This window comes from Geotrypetes seraphini, chromosome 3, assembly GCF_902459505.1.
Source record: "Geotrypetes seraphini chromosome 3, aGeoSer1.1, whole genome shotgun sequence".
NCBI classification, from domain to species: domain Eukaryota; kingdom Metazoa; phylum Chordata; class Amphibia; order Gymnophiona; family Dermophiidae; genus Geotrypetes; species Geotrypetes seraphini.
In genome coordinates, this window is record NC_047086.1 from 371757152 (window position 1) to 371777976 (window position 20825).

The following is a 20825-nucleotide window of genomic DNA, read 5'->3' on the forward strand; positions in this document are numbered from 1 at the left end:
ATCTAGTCGACAGACAAACTGGACACAATACTCAGGTGGGGGAATTACAGAGGGATTGATAAGACAGATATTAATGCATAGCAGGTGGGTTGGAGTTTGGAATTGAAAGCCTCCTCTACTGTCTTGACTGCATGATTTTCCTGCCATTGTGATCCATAGTGCAAAGGGGAACCCCCCCCCCCCCTATATTTGTTAATAGTAGTTAATTTTGTCAGGGGCATAGAAATGGAACTCACAAAACATTTCAAATGTAGTTGATTATTAAAGTCAAAGCAGAATGGATGCATAATACATTGGAATTACTGTGAAATGCTACATGTGCAGTCATATTCGCACATAAACATCTCAAACATGCATGCTGGGCAGCCTAGATGGGAGTTCTAATTTAATAAACTGAGTTGAAAACTGGATAGGATAGTTAAGAGGATGGTCGCCAGTGGAAGATCACAAGAGATATAAGCCTGCCTCTGAAAGGAAGGCATATAATCTGTTTCAGGACTTAATACATCTCCTTTGCACTCCAAACATTAAAAAGGGCTTAAGAGTAGAGGAACCACTATGATAGAACTAAGCAAAAGCTAAAAAAAAAATTGGTTCAGTCTTTAAGAACAGCACTACTCATTGTTCAAGATGGCCGCTGCAGCTAGCTGCTGAACAGACACTGCAGAAACTTATCTTGTTCCTTTAGGACTTGCCGCTGATATGCCGAAGAGAAGGGGAAAAAGTGTTGGCGGAGCCTCCCGACGCTCAGCAGTACCCTCGTTCGGTACTATTGATGATCTTATGTGGCGCCTGCAGAGAGAGATATCGGGGAGCAGCCTGCTGCAGACACCGACACCGAGTGACACCGTTGTGGAACTCCCAGCGCTCGATGCCACCCTTAGCCCCGATACTAAGGTTCCACCCCCTCAACCCCAGAGGACAAGCTCTCCTTGCAAACTCCACACGTCCGAAGAGGCAGTGAGTGTACTGCGAGAGGCCAGTGAGGACTTGTCAGTGAGTTCCGGAGAGGTTTTTTCAAACCCAGTGAGCCAGCCTGAGGAAAGAACTTTCCAAGGGACGATTCAAGGCAGACAGGAGGTATGTCCTGGAATCTGAAAAGCCTCTAGAGCTTCCCTTAACCTTTACAATTGCTAAACCTCATGAGGTTACTTTAGACACCTTGTGGGACCTTGTTGTTAACTTAGGGAAAACTTTGGTGCCTCAAATAAATGAAATGGGAGAAAAATTAAAGGATCAAATGAAAGAAATTTCCACTTTGAAACAAGAACTACCAAAAGTAAAAAATGATTTACAAAAAGTTTCAACAGAGATAACCTCTACAAAGAAAATACAGGAAGCTTTAATTACAGATAACATTTTTTTGAGAAAGAAATTAGAAATTATGCAAAATCAAAGCAGAGCTAATAATATATGATTGTTGAACTTTCCTAAAATTCCTTTGATAGCTCCGTTAGAAATGTTAAAAAGGTACTTCATTGAGATTTTAAAAGTACCAGAACAATCTATCCCACCATTTGCTCGAGCTTATTATCTTCCTAAGAAGAATGAAGACCAACAACCAAAAGCAATTGATAATCAACAAGAAAGACCACTAGATGTTTCAAATATACTAGAAACCACTGATTCTTCTTTCTTCCCCAGCTACACTCCTAGTGACGGTAGTTCTACCAGACAAGGAATGGATTATGAAAATGTACTTTCAGAATAGATCTAAAGAATTTTGGGGGTATAAAATTCAGATGTTTCCTGACGACTCTAAGGAGACACAAAAAAGGAGGCAACAGTTTCTGATTTTGAGACCAGCAGTAACTGAAATTGGAGGCGTTTTCCACTTAAGATTTCCCTGTAAATGTGTTATAAGATACCAAGCTGTAAAATATGTTTTCCTAGAACTTTCTCACTTGTCTAGTTTCATCTCTCAAATGCCTTGGAAGAGTAGAACCAACATAATATAACAACTAGAGGAAGTAAAATAACTCTCTCTTCCAACAGCAATCTGTAGCTTTCTTATAAATATTTGTTAATTTTTCTTGTTTGGAATCACTCAGATTTAGTCTTGGATCTCTTGATTATTTGAGGACTTGAGATAGATTAAGAATTAGTTTCCTGTTTTTTTTTATTCTGCTTGATTTAAATTATATTGTCTTAATCTAACTTTCTGTACAAGTGTTGTATATATGGAAATTAATTTGGAAAATTATAAATAAATAAAAATTCTCATTGAGATGTTGAATAAATCTGTGGAACTGTCACATTCGTGCATTTGAATAAGTAGAAATGAAGGACAGCAAACAAGTAGTGGGCGAGACCTTTTCATTCACCAGCAAAGAGATCTGAATTCAACAAAGTACAGAGGATCTCTAAGAGAGAAAGGGATTGTAGCGCACAGTAACTCCATGTTACTGTTTACTAACTGTAACAAAACACAGCTAGCAGAATGACTGGGTTGTGTGTAGGCAAGAGGCAGCAACACTATTGGGGGAGGACTGATAAAGATCTACATATAATGAAAGACAAACACTTCAAAAGGTATAACTATTCAATGCAACTATTTTCCAGAAACATTTCAGGAAATGATCATAAAACTGCAGGTTCAAAGCACGCTTGCAGACTCTGCAATGGCAAAAAGAAGAAAGTGAATGTACCTTTACTGAAGCATGTGCTTCTTTTTGTCATTTCAGGGCAGAACTATCCATCAATGGAATAGTGACAGTAAATATTGTCACAACCTTAGCCGGGAAGCTAGATTGTCTCCCGATAGGGCCCCTCCTAACCCTAGCCTTACCTTAAATAGAGCTAACCAATGTGATAGGTTAGACATAAAACAAAAAGAAAGTTCTGATTTCCCATTCAAAACCCAGCTCACAAAACCCTGGGGAGGTGAGGAATCTGGAGGGAACAGCCTAGAACAGCCTCGGAGCAAATCCACCAGTTCAGCTAACCCACAGCTGCAGAGCTTAGTTAGAAGCTCAGGGAAATCTCAGCCCAAGTTATAGGCTGCCCTGCCCCCTCACAGAACAGGGCGTGGGCGCCTCAGTGCTTTAGAGGCAGCACTGAGGAGAAACCAGTCAGTCTACCCTGGGTCAGCCCAGGAGGGAGGTTCACAGGACAGCTCTCCTGAACCTCAGAGCTTTGAGGATGTGGAGATGGTGGATACAGCTCCTGTCTCTGAAGCCAACCAGCTAGCTGAACCAGAGCCCATGGACTGCATGGAGACTAGCATGGATACAGAACCTTGTGCTATGGAGGAAAGCTAAGTACATTGGTTTTGCTTGGTTGTGCTTAAGTTTGTGAACTGTTTGAGTTTGTTTATTGGAACTCGTTTGCACCTGTGTGAAGCAAGTGAGCAATGCAGAGCTCACTGCAAGGTGCCTGGAACTGAAAACCTTTTGCCAGGTTTATTTTGCTTGACTGTTTTGAATCTGTTTTGATTCTTCATTGAACTGTGTGCCCCAGCAGGACTTCCAGCCTTCTCTGGAAGCGCGTCGGACGCAGGCCGTTCTGAGCGCTGTCGGGAGCCCAGCGTATACTCGGGCACCGGCATCGCCACAATATATAAAAACTCAAAGCAGCATAGGACAGAACTAGAGGATCATTATTAATAGATGGCAAAAGGAGTAGAGCTTGAAATCAAGATGCATGGTACTGCAACAGCAAGAAAAATAGAACTGCTTGTCTTCATCTACTGTCAAGGTTTTAGGAATGCTATCCCACACAGGATATGATTATTAACTACAGTGGTACATGACCATTAATGTGATAAGCCATCTGGCCTTTATCTGCCATCAAGTTTCTATGAGGAGATAGTGGATGTTGCGAATGGGCAGACTAGATAAGCCATTTGGCTATTATCTGCCATCAAGTTTTTGTCTATACAAATAATTTTTAAAATTTTGTACTAGGTGAAGCACCTAGCCCAGAGAAAATAAAGTAACAAGTATGATGAATTAGCATAAATTAAACATAGTTCATTTTATTGGAAATATTTCTTACATTTTAACAAATTCAATGTCCTACTGTATTTACAAAACACATTTACACTTTAAAAAACTTATTCCCTGAAATTCCTTGAAGAACTTACAAATTTTTACCCATGCTTGCACTTGAAAAGTAGAACTGACCTTAGGCCCTCCTTTGCAAAGCTGCGTGTTTTTAGCCCCGGTCGTGGTGGTAACAGCTCGGACGCTCATAGGAATTCTGAAATGTTTGTCCTTGTGATGTTACTAGACATGGCAAATACTAGACAGATGGGGAATTATGGAATACCTGCAGGTAAAAAGAGATTAGGTTCTTACCTTGCTAATATCTTTTCCAGTAGATATGGTTGCTGGTGTCATTCTGGACTCTGCAGGAATCAACTCCGGATTTTTTTCTGTAACTCTTCTATTTCACTGAAAGCTCTACTGCCACCTAATTAGTCCCCAAGCAAGAACTCTTCTGAAATTAGGTGAAGTAGGGATATAGGAAAACTTCCCCACCTCTGTTCTGCTCAACAAAGTAGCATAAGAACTATGAACAATCAGAGCAACAAACATGCCAGCAGAAGCACCAAAGGAGCTCAAATAGTACCCTGAAGTACATCAGTAATAAACTACTCTTCATGGCCCAAAGGGAGGACTGGCCTCCAAGTAACAGACTTGGAGAACATTCTTAATGAGACAATAGGTAAGCGCAGGAAAGACAGGGTGTAGTCCAGAATGATATTAGTAAGGTAAGAATCTAATCTCTTTTTCCAGTGCATAGGAGTGTCATTCTGAACAAGGACGTACAAAAGCAGTCCCTGAAATCTAGGGTGGGATGACTGCACTGGCATGTAGCACTGTAAAATTTAGCAAATATATGTAGAGTGGATCAAATCGCTGCCCTATAAATCTCCACTGGAGAGAAATACCTAGCTTCTGCCCACGACAAAGCTACACTTCTGGTTGAATGTACCTCCAATGAAACAGGGGACTGTTTCCCCACAAACAATGTATGCCGACGAAATGGCCCTTTGGATCCACCTGGAAATCGTGGCCTTAGAAGCTGGTGCATCTCGCTTATCTGGATTAGTCAGCACAAAAAGATGGTCAGAGAGCCTAACTCGTTGGTGACCACCAGATATCAAAGATATCACATCCAACTTCTTTAAAATCCAGTCCTGTTTCTTGGAATCTGTGGCTTGGAATGCTGATCTTCCTGATTGACATGAAATGCTGAAACCACTTTCGGCAGGAAGGAAGGGACAGTGTGTAGAGAGACTCATGTCAGAGATGTTAAAGAAATGCTCCCTACAAAAGCGAGCCTGGAGGTCTGAGACCTATCTTACTGAGGTCACAACCACCAGAAAAACTGATCTTGAGCGTCAAATCCATTAACGACACGTCCTTCAGTGGCTCAAATGGAACTTGGATGAGGCCATACAGAATCATGTTAAGATCCCAAAAAGGGAACAGGGCTTTGACTGGAGGACTGCTACTACTATTTATCACTTCTATAGCACTGGAAGGCATGCACAGCACTGTACATCTTGACATTTAATAGACAGTCCCTACTCAGAAGAGCTTAGTCATGGCAGATCTGATATGTAGTGCACCCTTCAAAAATCTGGCTATGTCTGGATGAGACACCAGCATAGACTTGTGGTCTTAAGCACTGAAACGAGAGAAACTTGGACCTGAAGGGAAACCATCGTAAGTCCCTTATCAAGGCCTTCTTGGAGGAAAGCCAACACCACAGAAACTGAAAATGGCTCCATCTTTTCCTGGGTACACCACTGATAGAAAGTCTGCCATGCCTCAGCATAGGCCAAGACCGCTGTTGGCTTCTTAGACTTGAGAAGAGTGGTAATGACCACTTTTAAGCACCCCTTACATGCTACCGCTTCATGTTGAAGAGCAAAGAGCCTTAAGAGCAAAGCGATATGGATCTTTTAGCAATACTGGACCTTGGGAAAGAAGATCCAGATGCACCTGTAACCTGAGACCAGGACCCATCCGAAGACGCACCAGATCCGCATACCACTGTCTACATAGCCAGTTACACGTCATAAGATCATCCAGACCTTTTATGAACAATTGTTCCTTAAAAGGGAGTTGATGATAGTAGTTTTGGAAGTGGAATCCCCACCGTCTGATCCAGAGCATTCTGTGGGCAGATTGAATAAGCTGTAGCTTTACTCATGATACAATGTCATAGAGAGCACCCACCACAATCTACCCCAGACAACAGGAGCTAAGATATGAGCTCTTCGCCCTCATGCTCCAGAGTTCATAGTCTGGAGAGACAGGCATGTGTCACAAAGGACACCGAGGCCACTTTGACTTCCAAAATCAACGCCTCGAAAAGCCTCTTAAGAACTACGTCCACTCAGTGATCCTGCATATCTGTCAACACCACACCACTCTCACTCATAAGACAGGGGCGTTTAGTAACTTGTGCAACCAAGGAATCCACTTTAGGCTGAGTAAATAGCTGATGGTATTCCTGTGTCATAGGATACAGTTGACTCTTGCCACCTTGAGACTGCACGGAAACGGGAATTGCAGGAATCCTCCCCAGGCTCATGGGACTCTTCACAGGGATGGAACCAGGGTTTCCGAGGCCTGGAAACAGAATTAGAAGATAGACAAAAGCAGAAACTGGGACCAAGATGATGGAAAAACAAAATATCCCACCAGCTACAGCAAGGGAGATGTTAATTTTGAAGATGGCTAAGCTCAAAGTTGGAGGCCCAGCCCCCTCTCATGGCTATGCCACCAATTGTGTTTAGTACAAAATGAAATATTTGCTGAGTTTGTTTTGGGGTTCCCAGTTCAGTTTTGGCACATTTTTCTTATGCAACCATTGTCCAGAAAAGTGCATCTCAATTCTGCTTTAAGTGATTTTGATGCTGTATTGTTTGATTCTTTACTCATTGCTGCATTCAAAAAATCATTTGTGGATCTTGGAAGGACCTCTCATAAGTTACCTATGAAAGATAGTACAACCAGATTTGTTTGCTCTATAGATATGAGCTTTATATTGACAAAAAAAATCCAACTTATTTCTTTTAACAAGAAATGGTTGACCCTACAATCACATGACCTAATGTCTATTCTAATTCTTTCTGGTGATGCATCTCTTATTTATGTTCACTGTTATTTGTTTATATTGTATTTTATTGTTAGTTTAAATAAACTAAGACTTAAAAATAAATAAACAGTCAGAAATGCTGCTTTTTATGGGGACAGGTAACTTTTATGTGGGGATTCCTTATTGGGTCGGGCAGGGATGGAGATTCCTCGAGGGGATGGAAGAGATTCTGGTGGGGACAGGTGGGACACTGGTGGGGATGGGCGTTATTTCTGTCCCCACACAACTCTCTACTTGAGACTCCTTTGGACTAATATATTAATGTCAGAATGCCAGGGTAACATACAAGACAGAATCTTTACTTCACTCATAAGGGAGAAAGAAGGAGAGGGGACTGGCTGGGAGTCCAAATTTAGCTCAAAGAGGGACTCAGAGATGCAGTTGCTGCCTCCACGTAGAATGGCCACTGTTTCTGGGTTCAGAAAAGAAAAAGGACAGAACCACTGGGCTAGCCACCCTTTCCTCAGTCCAAGAGCACAAAGGAAAAGGCTAAGCTGGATACTCCCACTTCTCTTTTCTGTGTGGCATAAGCACACAATTTGCGTACTCCTGGCATGAATTAGGGATAAAAGAGTCTAAGGACTCCATTCCCATCAGTTTTAAGACAGAGAAAATTTGAGGCTGCAGTAGACTTTATGATAAAAAGACTGCTAAAATACAAGATGGCCGCTGGCAGGATTTTAAGACTGGGACAGATTGCAGGTCCATCAAGCCCAGTATTGTTTCCAACAGTGGCCAACCCAGGTCTCAAGTACCTAGCTAGATCCCAAATAGTAAAAGATTTTATGATGCTTATCCTAGGAATAAGCAGTGGATTTCCCCAAGCCATCTCAATATTTTTAAAAAAATTTGCTCAATTATTTAGCCTTTCCTCCCTCCCAAAGAAGCCCAGAATGGGTTACAAAGTACATCCATAATATAACTGAGACAGGACAGAGATGACATAATTTACAATATAATTCTCAAAAATAGCAACACTCCCAAAATGGATTACAAAATTTTTTTCAGGTTTACTCCAGGCTTCTAATATGCTTCAATAAATAACTTCATTACTCATTCAAATCTGGTGAGAGTTAGGTGGCAGGTGCGTTGACTAATGGCATGTCCTTAAGATGCTGGGTTTGTAAAGAGGAAGGTTTTCACAACCTTCCTGAAGCTCCAAAGTCCGTGCGTTGACTCTGATGGCATTTCTGGGTGCATGTCGCTAAGGCGCTGGGTTTGTGAAGAGGAATGTTTTCACAGCCTTCCTGAAGCTCCAAAGTCCATCTAGTGTTCTAACAGATGGGGGGATGGTGTGCCATAGTTTGGGTATGAAATGTGAATAGGAATGTTTGCGAACTGTTTTAGTTTTGAGGAAGTGGCCAAAAGGTATGGTCAGTCAATTTTCTCCTTGGAACCTGTGGTCACTTTGGGAAGTAAATTTGTAGTTTAGTTGTCTGGTAGTGTGGAATCAATTCGTGGAAGGTTTTGAAAGTGAGCATCAGGGCCTTGAAGGCGCATTTTTGAATGGGCAGCCACTGCATGGAAGCTAATGCAGGGGTAACGTGGTCGCGAATGCCAAGGTTTTTCAGGAGACAGATTACAGTATTTTGCACCCTTTGGAGGTGGGAGAGTTTTGGTAGGCAGGCGCACTAGTAGTGTGTTAAAATAGTCTAAGCAAAATAGTACAAAAGCATACAGTAGTTGGGCAAATTCAGGTTCTGAGAAGTATGCACGTATAGTTTTTAGCTGGCGGAGGTAGGAGGAGGAAGATACTAGTTTGGATATGTGATCTGTCATTGATAAGTTTGAGTCGAGTTACTCCTAGGCTGCGGACGTTATCCTTGGGTGTAAGGGTGTTTGTGGCCCAGGAAAAGGATGGGCGAGGGCATACGCAATGGTTTTTGTGGATCCAGAGAAGTTTTGTCTTGGACTCATTTAACTGAAACTTGTTCCAGGTCATCCAAATCTTTATTTCCGTTAAGCAAGACTGGAGATTTTTGATTTGTGTGTCTTGGTGTCAGCCTAGTGGGATGTAGAGTTGTAAGTCATCTGCGAAAGAGTGGATTCTGATTCAGTGTTTTTCTGCTCTGTCCAGTACTGGTTTGACATAGAGGTTGAAGAGGAGTGGTGATAGTAAGGCTCCCTGAGACACTTCACAGTGGAGTGGTTTGGGTTCAGATAAGGATTTCCCTAGTAGAACTCTCTGGGATCTGTTGTTCAGGAATTAGAACCATCAAGGTGCGTTGGCACGGATTCCAATGGTTTTTAGCCTGGACAGGAGAGTGGTTGATGGTGTCAAAGGTGACACTGAGGTCTAATAGTAATGCATCATTTCCTTCATCTAGGATTTTACAGCAATCAACTAAGATGTCCAGGAGCACTGTTTCTGTGCTGCTTCTTGAAGCCTGATTGAAAGTTGGAGAGGGTGATGTTTGTCTCCATGAAGTCTTGTAGTTGCATGTATACTGTCTTTTCCAATATTTTTGAGATGAATGTGAGATTTGAGATAGGTCTGAAGCTGCTTAGGTTGTCTGGGTCCATGGTTGTTTTTTTCAGGAGTGGTTTTAATATACACTTCTCCCTCCGGATTCACGGGGGATAGGGGCAGAGCCGGACCGCGAATGGTGAAATACCACAAATATCTTCTGGTCCGGCTCTGACCCACCCCCACCTCCCTCCCGCCTTCCCCCCGGCATCCCAGCCTTACCTGGTCTAGCCGGCTTTTGGGGCAGGAGCGGTCTTCCTACGCTCCTGCCCCGTGCAGATCACCAATAGGAAATGGCTGCCGTGAGTTCCCGTAGTCTTTCGAGACTATGGCGGGAGCTCACGGCAGCCATTTCCCATTGGCAATCTCCACAGGGCAGGAGCGTAGGAAGATCGCTCCTGCCCCGAAAGCCTGCTAGACCACCAGGTGAGGCCGGGAGGGGGGGGGGGAAACTAAACTATGTTTTTTTTTCTTTTTTCCCCCTCCCCAAAAAATCACGAATATGTGAAATCGCGATTGCCAAAACCGCGAATAGGGAGGGGGAAGTGTAGCTGATTTCCAGCTCTGTAGAACTACACCTGCTGTAAGGGACTCGTTTATTAGGGGTAGGATGGATTCCAGGAATACCTCATTTGTATCCATGAGTGTAGTGGAAGGACATGGGTCCAGGATTGAAGTTGTGGGACATACGGAGATGATTATGGTTTTAAGGTTGTTGAGGGAGATCAGTTTGAAACTGTTCAAGGCCTATGCATTTCTTTTAAGAAATTATCCAAGCCTTTTTTTAACCCACTGATTTCACCATATTTTCTGGTAACAAATTCAAAAACAGCAAAGGTAAATTCCAGTGAAATTAGGATTTTAGGGGAGGGGGAACATAAAGGAACAAGTGTAAACCACTAAATTTCAATTTTCAGACCCCCCCCCCCCCCCGATTCACCTCATAGGCTGTAACAGCCTTACTCACTGTGACCTGTGCTGGCAATGTGCTGCAGCCTACTTTAGCCCTCAACAATAGCTAGAAAAGGAGAAGAAATCACTGCCTCATGAAGAACTTCTCCAACACTGATCATCAGGCTGCCAGTTGGACACTGTGTCTGACTGAAACTCCCACCCCTGCAGACCGACATGTGTAAACCAGAGGGAGGTGAAAATGCAGCTGGCACCCTGTGAGCCACCACTGAGCATATGGATGCCTCACAGCTTTTGCTCAAAACAGTAAAGCAGGTGAGTAACGCTAACCCTTTTACAAACTGGCTAACAGGTACCACAAGGGATTGGCCTGTCAGCTGCAGACCAGTTTGCTGCTTCTCCATGCAAGCAGAGCCTAACCCTGGAGTTGCGAAGCTCTGATCACCATAAACCCAAAGAAAAAGATAAAAAAAACAAAATGAAGAAAAAAGGCAGAGCAGAACAGAAACACTCCTTCAGACTTGCATGTAAAGGGAAAATCTGTAGGTGGCAGTAGAGCTCTCAGTGAAGTAGGAGGGTTACAAAAATAATCTGGAGTGGATTCCTTCTGCAGAGGCTCACGGCCATGGGGAGATTACCCGCTTGTCCAGAATGACACACCTACTGCACTGGAACTGGGATTACGGTAATATGTCTTCCCTTTTCACATAAGTTGTCAATGTTGTTGCTTCAATTATGTTTCACAAGGAACTGGAGCTCTTTAGTCAGAAACTGAGGGTATCAATTTCAATTAACATTCATCCAATTAAGTTTTAAGAACAATATTTTTTGCACCACAGTCTATCACCACCAAATACAAGTTTTGAAATATTGATTACAATACCCATTTGTGTCACAAAATAAAAGTTGAAAGGCTAATGAAATAGAGTATATTGACTTCTAATAAATTTCTAAGAGGTAGTATATGTTGTTGTTTATTTGGAGATATACAGAAAACTGCATTGTGTGTGAAAAGGTACATGTAGCTGTATGAATGCTGAGTATGTAGGTATATGGAGCACGAGTTGTAGACTGAAGGTGGATATTTATGTGTGGCAGATGAACAAGAGCACAGAATGGTTAAAAATGAAAAGTACCAGGATGACTGCAGGACGGACACAAAAGCAAAAAACAAACAAAAACTCACAAGGGTCCTCTTCGATGTTTTATTTCATGTGTTACAATATTTTAATTAAAGTTTCTTGTTACTTTTGTGAGGGTTTTTTTTCTGTGTGTTCTTCCTGCAGTCAGACTCCTGCTACTTTTTTTTAAATCCACTCCGTTTGTGGACTGTTTGTGCATTTTACCTACCCTTTTTTCTGTGTTGCAGATGGCCGAGAGCCTATAGTAATATTCTTCAATGCAAGACCCAGGGGCCAATGGCAGCCCCTGGAGAAGCCCTCAGCATTATTATGGCTTTTTTTTCCCTGCCACTTTCTCCCTCTATTTAAATTCATTACAGAAAGAGGGAAGTGGATGAAGGGTAGAGCCACGCAAAAGGTTCTGAAGGTTGGTGGGGTAGATGTCATTGACATATATTAGTCAGCAGTCTTGTGGTCTCACATGAGAAGATATTTGGCAGCTCTCCTTCAGTTCATTTGGATCCAAAATAGCCCCCACTTAAAAAATGAGTGAAAACCACTGGCCTAGAGTGAACTAGGTGGCTATCAGTGGGTACAAGAATGTGTAAAGTTCCAACAGTTAGAGCATTCCGCAGTGCAGATGTAAATGAATGGTTCAGTGGACCTGAGGAACAGATGCCTAGATAATATAGATCCTGTTATTTGTTAGGAAAGAAGCATCCATTCCAAACGTAGGAGCACGTTTACAAAGGTGCGGTAAGCAAACAGTACGTTGGTGTTTTTTACCATATTAATTGATTTAGCATAATGTAGACATTCACATAGGTTTCCATTAGCTTCTTAGCATGGGCTAGAGCAAAAATAGATGGGTTATGGATAGAGTGTGGTCAACACTGATATCATACAAACATTACCACAGGGTGTCACTGTTTCATAGGTAGCGCAAGCTAGTTACAATTAGTGCTGCCCGATTCACCTTGGTGAGACAATACAAACAGATTCACTTTTTTAAAAAACCCCAGGCATATCACCGGACCTCTTAAGTAGCAACAGTGGTGGCTGTGACCGACTTGGCAGATGCAGTGTGGTAAACAGGCTTCTCCTGGCCTGCCCCACCGGGGCCTTCCCTCTGCCACATTACTAATGACACGGCGGAGGGAAGCCCTGGCCGGCAGGCTGTGAGAAGCCAGTTTACCGCACCGCCTTTGCAAATCTGGTCACCGCCACCGCTGCTAATTTAGGAGGCCCGATTTGGGAGGGGGGTCGGTTGGTGCTGCATAGGGAATAGAAGGTATGGAAAACTGCTGGACAGGGGGATGGGAGGGGTGAAAAACTGCTGCACAGGAGGGGGGAGAGGATGAATTGGTGGAGATGGGATGGAGAAGAGGGAGAAATGCAACAGAGGTAGAAAGGGGTGAGGGATATATCCTGCATATGGTGAGAGTAGGGAGACATGCATGGAGAAGAGACAGGGAGAAATGTTGGACATAGGGTAGAGGGCAGGGAGAGATGGTTCATGGAGATAAAGAAATAATGCAAGATAATGGAGGGGAGGAAGAAGAGATACTTCATGGAGGGGAATAGGTTTGATCCAGGGAACAAGACAGGGAGAAATGGTAGGCAGTGGGAAAGAAACAAAAATGTTGGGTGTGGCAGTGGAAGGGAAGGGAAGGTACAGAGATGGAAGGTGAGCATGTAGAAAGAAGTAAATGTCAAATGGGCAAGAGACCCTGGTGAGCGTGTTAACAAACAGAAACCAGAGCATGGGACCAACATGATTTGAATAATAAAATGACCAGACAACAAAAGGTAGAAAAATAATTTTATTTTATATTTTGTGATTACAATATGTCAGATATTTGAAATGTGTATCCTGCCAGAGCTGGTGTTAGACAGCGAAAGTGAGCTAGAACCTCCTAACAGAGAAAGTCTTGTTTATGTTATTTACACTAAAGCGCCGGCATGGGGCTGTAGAGGGCAAAAGGGGGATAAAGAGGCTACAAAATAAACCTGCCAGGACATTTGAAAAAAAAAAGAAAAAACCCCAAATGCCCTATTGGGCAAGAAAAGTGAATTGAAAAATCAATTCAATAGGCCACATCGATTCAAAATTTTTTCTCTGAATCGGGCAGCACTAGTTACAATCAGGTACATGTTCCTATCCTGCTTGTTTCCCCCCTAAGATATTGTAAACCTTTTCTGCCCTTTTTTTGTCCTCTTGTGTCTGGTTAATTTGTGTACATGCCCCTTGTTATGTTTTTATTTTAAATATTGCCCACTGTTTTTATTTATTGTACACCGCTTTGATTTGACTTTTTTTTGTTAAAAATGGCCGCATATCAAATAAAATAACTGTAACTGTACTTCTGTCCTCAGAGAGCATACAATTTGTTTGCAAATCAGACAATGGGGGGTTGCATGGCTTGCCCCAAGTCACAAAGAGCAGCAGTGGGTTTTGAATCCTGTTTCTCTGGTTCTTAGCTTGCTGTTAACCAGTAGGCTGGTATTTCACTAGTCCAATTATATTGCTTTTACTTTAAGAAATTTAAGCAAGAGTTTATTCCATTCAATAGTCTGAGAATTCATTAATTTAAATTACTGACCTTTGAGCAAACAAGAGGAAACATCAGTCAGCATGAAGGAGGCATCATTTGTGATCACTTACCTGCAAAATGCTGGAGATATTACCCACATCTCTTCCAAGAAGCTTTCAATCTTCCACAAATCTACCCCTGAAACCTTTTCCTCTCTTTCCTTCTCTATTACTGTTTTAGTATTTTATTATAAATTTATAGTGATTACAGTCCACTATTTTGTCTGTGTGTCTTATCTAAACTAAGTTCCAAAAAGAAAGACATGTTTACCATCTGTGACTATAAGATGTTTGTTATACCTGGAGGTGCTAATATTCCCTCTCAGGAAATGGTAAGCCCACCATTCTCGTATGCAACAAGATGTAGGCTCTGTGATGAACATGTCAACCCCTTTACTATCAAAGCGATTTTTTTTTCAACTGTTGTCTCCAAACAACCTCAAATCTCATGCAATAATGGATATTTGAAAATTACAACAGTGGATCAAGTCAGCCTGCCAAAACAAGTTCCCACACAGTAAATTTTGCTATTTACTTCTGGCAACCTCAACACAATTATCCTGCTTTCAATTATATGAAGAGGGATATTTAATGGCCTTTTAGTTATAACATCTAGATGCAATATCCTAGACATTACTGTATAGATTAGATAAAATCATAAAGCAATATCAACCTTGGTCACAGTTATGAGTCACTATAGTAATATACAACCTGTGTACCTCTACCAAGTTATACCTATGAGAGAGACACTAATTTGTTTAAAAATATAAAATTTGTACAAAATAAATTTAGCTCAAACAGGTTTATTAATGTAACAGATCTGGCCTGTAATACAGCCAGACCAGGTCCATTACATTAATAAAAGAAAGCCCTGACAGGTTCACCATTCTAAGATTTCCGGTGAAGATAACAGTAAACCCCCCAACTGATTTAAGAAAAACAAAGCCAGAAGCAAAACATCTTTGATCACCTTTTGTAATTTATTCTAAGTATTTTACAAAAAACCCCAAATGTTTCGCTTATCCAAAGCAAACACCTTTAAACTCTTTCATCTGATAAACTGTACTACTGAGCGCATCAATGACAGCACGCAATGCATCATGGACCCTTCAGAAGTATGCATGTCAGTACTCAAAGCCTGGGAAACCGAACCCAAATCCAGTCCTGAAATCTGCACTTCATCTTCCTCATCTTCAGAAGCTTTGGCAGCTGCTAAACAATTTAACACAAACAGTTACTGGATTCACTTTGCAACCATAGAATGGACATTTTGAAAATCATATAAGTTGGCCTCAAAGTGTCGTTGCAAGTGTCCATCAGGCCTTACCAGTTCGCCGTTTCATCTTCCATGTCAACCTCTAGTCTTCTTTCAGTTGAATGATGTGCTATCCATATATATACAGCATGTGCTATCCATAGATATACAGCATGTGCTATCCATATATACAGCATGTCCATTAACACAGTAAAATGAAAGTTTACAATGCAGTTTTTAAAAGTTACAAGACATGAAACAAAACAATCAACTTATTCACATATTGTACATTTTTCAAATTCTTCAGAAGGGGAGGGTGATCAACCTAACACAAATACAAGATGTTGTCAGTAATGTCATCTTTTTTTCTGGAACAGGACATCAGCTTCTTCTTGCACGTCTCACCAGATCATGGAATATTATACACAAATAATAGTTTAGAATTTGAAACTGCTCAATGAGTGCATGCTAAAAAGAAAAAGAAAGAAAAATACACCACGTTTGTAAACTACATATGACATCGATTCAATTTTAACAACAAAGCAAAAAAATATATATATTGCAAAACTGGACCTTCCTACAGCATCTATTTACATATAAAAGGTATGAAACTGTTTTTGGGGGGTGTGTGTGTAGGGGGAGATTATGGTAAAACAAATCTTCTATCTCAGCAAAGCAGGGTAAAAAAATGTGTTCAGCAAATTACACAAAAGTTGCCCAGTTTTGTCTCACTGGTCAAGACAAGCTGGTTTTTCCATCGGCACTGCTGGGTCTTTAGTAGTGTCAGGAACCACCACAGACAAGGTACTTGGAACCTGAAAATCATTCTCCATCTCGATTGCTGGTGTCAGTTCATCTGACTTTGCCTCAACTTTGGTCATCTGCTGGCAAGGCTCACCTGATCCCTCCTCTATGCTAGTGACTTTAATATTTGCAGGATCTGGATGGTTTTGTATTTGTTCATCACAGGTCAGTGCTGGCATTTCAACTGTATCTGAACTGTTTTCTTTATTCTCTTCCAACCTTAAGGGGCACTTTGAAATTGCATTGTTACCCTGAAGTTCTTGCACAGATCTGCTTTCCCCTGCCCTATCCCCACTGGATGCTGGTGGTATGTTAGTTGGTTCTGATATTAGCACGCAAAGTTTCACAGCTTCTTGGTCACTAGAAGCTAATGTACCAAAATCTACCATTTCTGATTCAGCAACTGATAGTTTGTTCATTAATTCATTGTCTGCTGTATCACTCATGTCAACAGACGCCACACTTTCTAACTTTGGTGTGTCTAAATCACCTGTTAGCATTTCTGCAGCTGGGATACTAATAGGTTCACAATCTACCTCCATATCCCCCAGGCTGAATTTCTTGTGGGCTACAAGGTCTGTTTTAAGGGAGCCTGAATCATTTGATTTTATATCAGTTGCTGTTAAAGTGTCTTTGCCATCATTTTCTGTATCATAATTAAGAGTTAAGGTTTCAGGTTGCTTAGGTTTCATGTCAAAATCATTGACTGCTGTTATATTTGTGTCAGTTATATTTGTGTCACTGGCTGAAATTGGAGAATTTGTGGCTATTTTTTCTACACTAAATTCTTTTGCCACACTAGTCAGTGATTCTTGAAAAGTCTCAGACCGAGTACTTGAAATGTCCAATGTTTCTACTTTCACAGAATTTTCTGGAGCAATAGAATCACTTAGTTGTAAATCTGTTTCAGGAGTGCTCTCATCCTTTGTTTCAAGATCAGCTAGCTGTAGATTAGAACACTGTCCAACAGTATTCTCCAAATCTGGTACTTCTAAGGGGTGTCTACTCTGAGTTTTCTGACTGTCCTCTTCTTGAACCGTTACATCAATAAACTGTTTAGAAGTCTGTGTCATATTGATTTGCTCTGGGGCTGGGGCTTGACCAGATTGCTCAGTCATCTTCACAAGGGAAATATTTAGAGGAGCCTGACTACTCAATTGTGCAATTTTAATATCTACTGCAGAAATATCAGCTAGCTGTCTTGTGGTCTCAGCACCCTGGTCATCTGGTTTAGCCACCGATTTATTCACTAGACCCTGACTCTTTTCCAGCTGAGTATCTAAGACTACCTGTTCTTTTATGTCACCTGTAGTGGAAGATGTCTCTAAGTTTATCTCGCTCAATTCTGATTTCTGAAATTCTGTCTCTGGCACCCCAACATCTTTTATTTCAAGCAATTTAGGCATCTTCACTTCAGTTACAGAATGTCCCAATAAATCTTGATTATTTACTAGCAGTGGACATCCTAAGGCTACTTTATCAATTACTTCATTTGTGGTAGCATCTGACGATTGTGATATTTCTGCTTCAGTTTCTGCTAAGTTGTGGGCTTTTGTATTGATTATAGAATTGCCTGTTGGATCTCGACTGCCTTCTAATTGTGCATCTTTTACAACAGTTTGTTCATCTTTCTTATCGGCTGTGCTGGTATCCAGCTGTGAACCTTTTGCTTCCAACTGAATTGGGGCATCTGTCTTGGATATTTGATTTTCTTCTAGATCTGATATTTGAGCATGTTGTGATTTATGAATTTCACCTTGACCACTTGATAAATTAATCGTTTCCTTTTCTGCTTTATTTTCTGACAGTTCTAGGACTTTAGTTATACATTGTACTTCAACTGGTGGGGTCTGTGGTTTCAGACTATCTTTTGACGCTATGCTCTCAGAGGTATTCACAGTTATGGACGTATTACAAGAACTAGGCTCTGTCAAAGATGTGGCTTCAGTCATACTACTTTTAACAGCTGTACCTAATGCAGAAATGTCCGACGGTGACAATGCAAGTCTGGCTGGATCAGTATGCAACGTCGTATTTTCCATGATATCACCACTGATATAGGAATTAGGCTGAGTTAGATTTGAATCTCTCGTTTTCAAAGTTACATCTTGAGTCCTTTTCTGGTTAACCCGAGGCTGGCATAGATTTATTTTTACTCCCATCTCTTCAAAATCACTAGAAACGTTACACACATTTGTTTCCACTTTTGTCATTTGCTGAGATTTCACAGATTGACTTTTACTTTGTTCTGCTGTCACCTGAGCATTCTTATTCTCTTTGCTAGCCTCTGGCTGATCAGTTTTCTTATCTGCATCTCCTATAGATACCACATCCAAAGACTGTGCAGCTACTTTTCTCTCCACTAATTCTGTCTTTTTCTCAGTCTCTGTGCCCATTTGAGTCTCTTGTGGTTTCTGGCTAGCCTCTAACTTGACACTGGGTATTGAGTCAAGAACTTTTGTTTCCATCTGAGCTGTCTGTGATTTCTGGTTAAACTCTGACGTGACAGGCATCAATTCAAGGGCTTTTGTTTCCATTTGAGTGTTCTGCAATGTCTGGCTAACTTTTGGTTTGACATCAGGTGTCAACTCAACAGCTTTTGTTTCCATACCTCCTTTACAACTGTTAGAATCACCTGACATTTCTTTAGAGGTGGAGGCTTCTCCCTGGACAGTTGGTTGAATGACTATTAAAGGGGAATTCTGGGATTGATTTGTCCGAATGCCTGCATTATTTACTATTCCCTTTGTAGGCATCGTGCTAAATTGTGTTCTTCCTTTCAATCCCATACTGGTGGTTGAATGAACAGGAATGTTCTGGACTGGTACTACTAGTGGAACAGGTACTAGTGGAAAAGGAACACTGGTTCTTTTTAGCCCGCTCATATATATACCAGGAAAACTGGTACTTAACCCAGGATCAGGTGAACTCTTTCCAATATTGCTGTAAAAAATGCCATAGAGATCTTTAGCATTTGCTGTAACAAAAGCGGGCGTTGGTTTGTCAAATAATTTGGCAAGTGGTATAGCACCAGGAGGAGGCGGAGTACGAGGGGGCACACGTAATGCAAGCTTGGCCTGGTCACTCACTGATACACCAGGAGCAACCTCATCAGACTGGATGGTCACTGCGTGAATCACTGGAGGAGGCCTGGCAATGGGTTCCTTTTTCTGTTGTGCTGCTGGCGCTCCCTGTGTTCCTTTCAGAGTTACTTCTTGTCCACCAAAGGCTTTAGAGACTATATCTGGAGGTAAAATAGTTTTGGACCCTCTCACTACTGGCAGAGGTTTGGTGGTGGTTCCAGATGACTGTATAGACAAGAATGTGTTCAAAGGAGCTGGCTTGCTTGATGTAATAATGTTAGACTTCTTGACAACTGAAGGAGGAATTGGGAGATTTGGTTTAATTATTTTGTTTAGACTTGTATTTGAAGCTGGAGGTGTAGCATTAGATTTCCAAGAACTTATGGGTGATATAACTGTCTTCCCAAACAGTTTAATTTCAATACCCTTTTGTTTTCCAGGCTGTGCTTTACTCTCTTCTTTTGCTTTCTCCTCTCTTGCCTTCTCCTCGCGTGCCTTTTCTTCCTTTGCCTTCTCCTCGCGTGCCTTTTCTTCCTTTGCCTTCTCCTCGCGTGCCTTTTCTTCCTTTGCCTTCTCCGTTCGTGCCCTTTCTTCTTTTGCCTTCTCCGCTCGTGCCCTTTCTTCTTTTGCCTTCTCCGCTCGTGCCCTTTCTTCTTTTGCCTTCTCCTCTCGTGCCCTTTCTTCTTTTGCCTTCTCCTCTCGTGCCCTTTCCTCTTTTGCCTTCTCCTCTCGTGCCCTTTCTTCTCTTGCCTTCTCTTCTCGTGCCCTTTCTTCTCTTGCCTTCTCTTCTCGCGCCCTTTCCTCCCTTGCCTTCTCTTCTCGCACCCTTTCCTCCCTTGCCTTCTCCTCTCTCGCCTTCTCTTTGTCTTTATCCACTTTATTCCCAACTGTACCATCCCACTTTGTAGATGCTGCTGTCACTCCTCGACGTTTATCCTCCTCTTTCTTTTTCCAGGTAAACTTTCCAAAGGAAGTTATAGTTACAGGCTCCTTTTTTGATTTATCCTCTTTTTCATCCTTTTTCTCATCCTTTTTTGATTTACCATACTTCTGTCCACACTCTGTTTTGCTTCGAGTAGTCTCAATTTCATTGGTCCCCTTACCCACATGTTCTCCTCCCTCTCTCTTTGCCATTTTTGATTTCTTCTTATCCCTTTCCTCAGCTGGCTTGTCCCCTAATTTTCTTTTCAATTCACTCTGCCGTCGACGTTCTACTTCAACAACTTGGTGGTCCAGATTCCTCCTCGCTTCGTACAATGGGTTGTCATCCACATATTTCTATGGAAATAAAATTTCAGTAATTAGTATAAAGTAATAACTAAATTCAAAGAAAACAAAGGTCAAACAAGTTTTAAGTGATAGCCCAATAAAGTATCAAAACTTGTTTGTTCACCTTTATTTCTATGAAAGCAAAAATGGGTTACAAGTGGAATTTAATTGATACTCAAGAGCCATCTAACAAGCAGTTTAGATG

General features: G+C 41.6%; 1 protein-coding gene across 1 annotated transcript in view; it reads right to left on the bottom strand.

The window, feature by feature from the left end:
- Positions 1–15168: 15168 nt before the first annotated feature.
- Positions 15169–20825, bottom strand: part of ZNF318 (zinc finger protein 318) — a 71077-nt gene continuing 65420 nt past the window's right edge. Inside the window, exon 10 of the mRNA XM_033937235.1 lies at positions 15169–20629. Coding sequence (XP_033793126.1) covers positions 16193–20629 — 4437 coding nt within the window. The 3' untranslated portion in view covers positions 15169–16192. The remainder of the gene's footprint in view (positions 20630–20825) is intronic.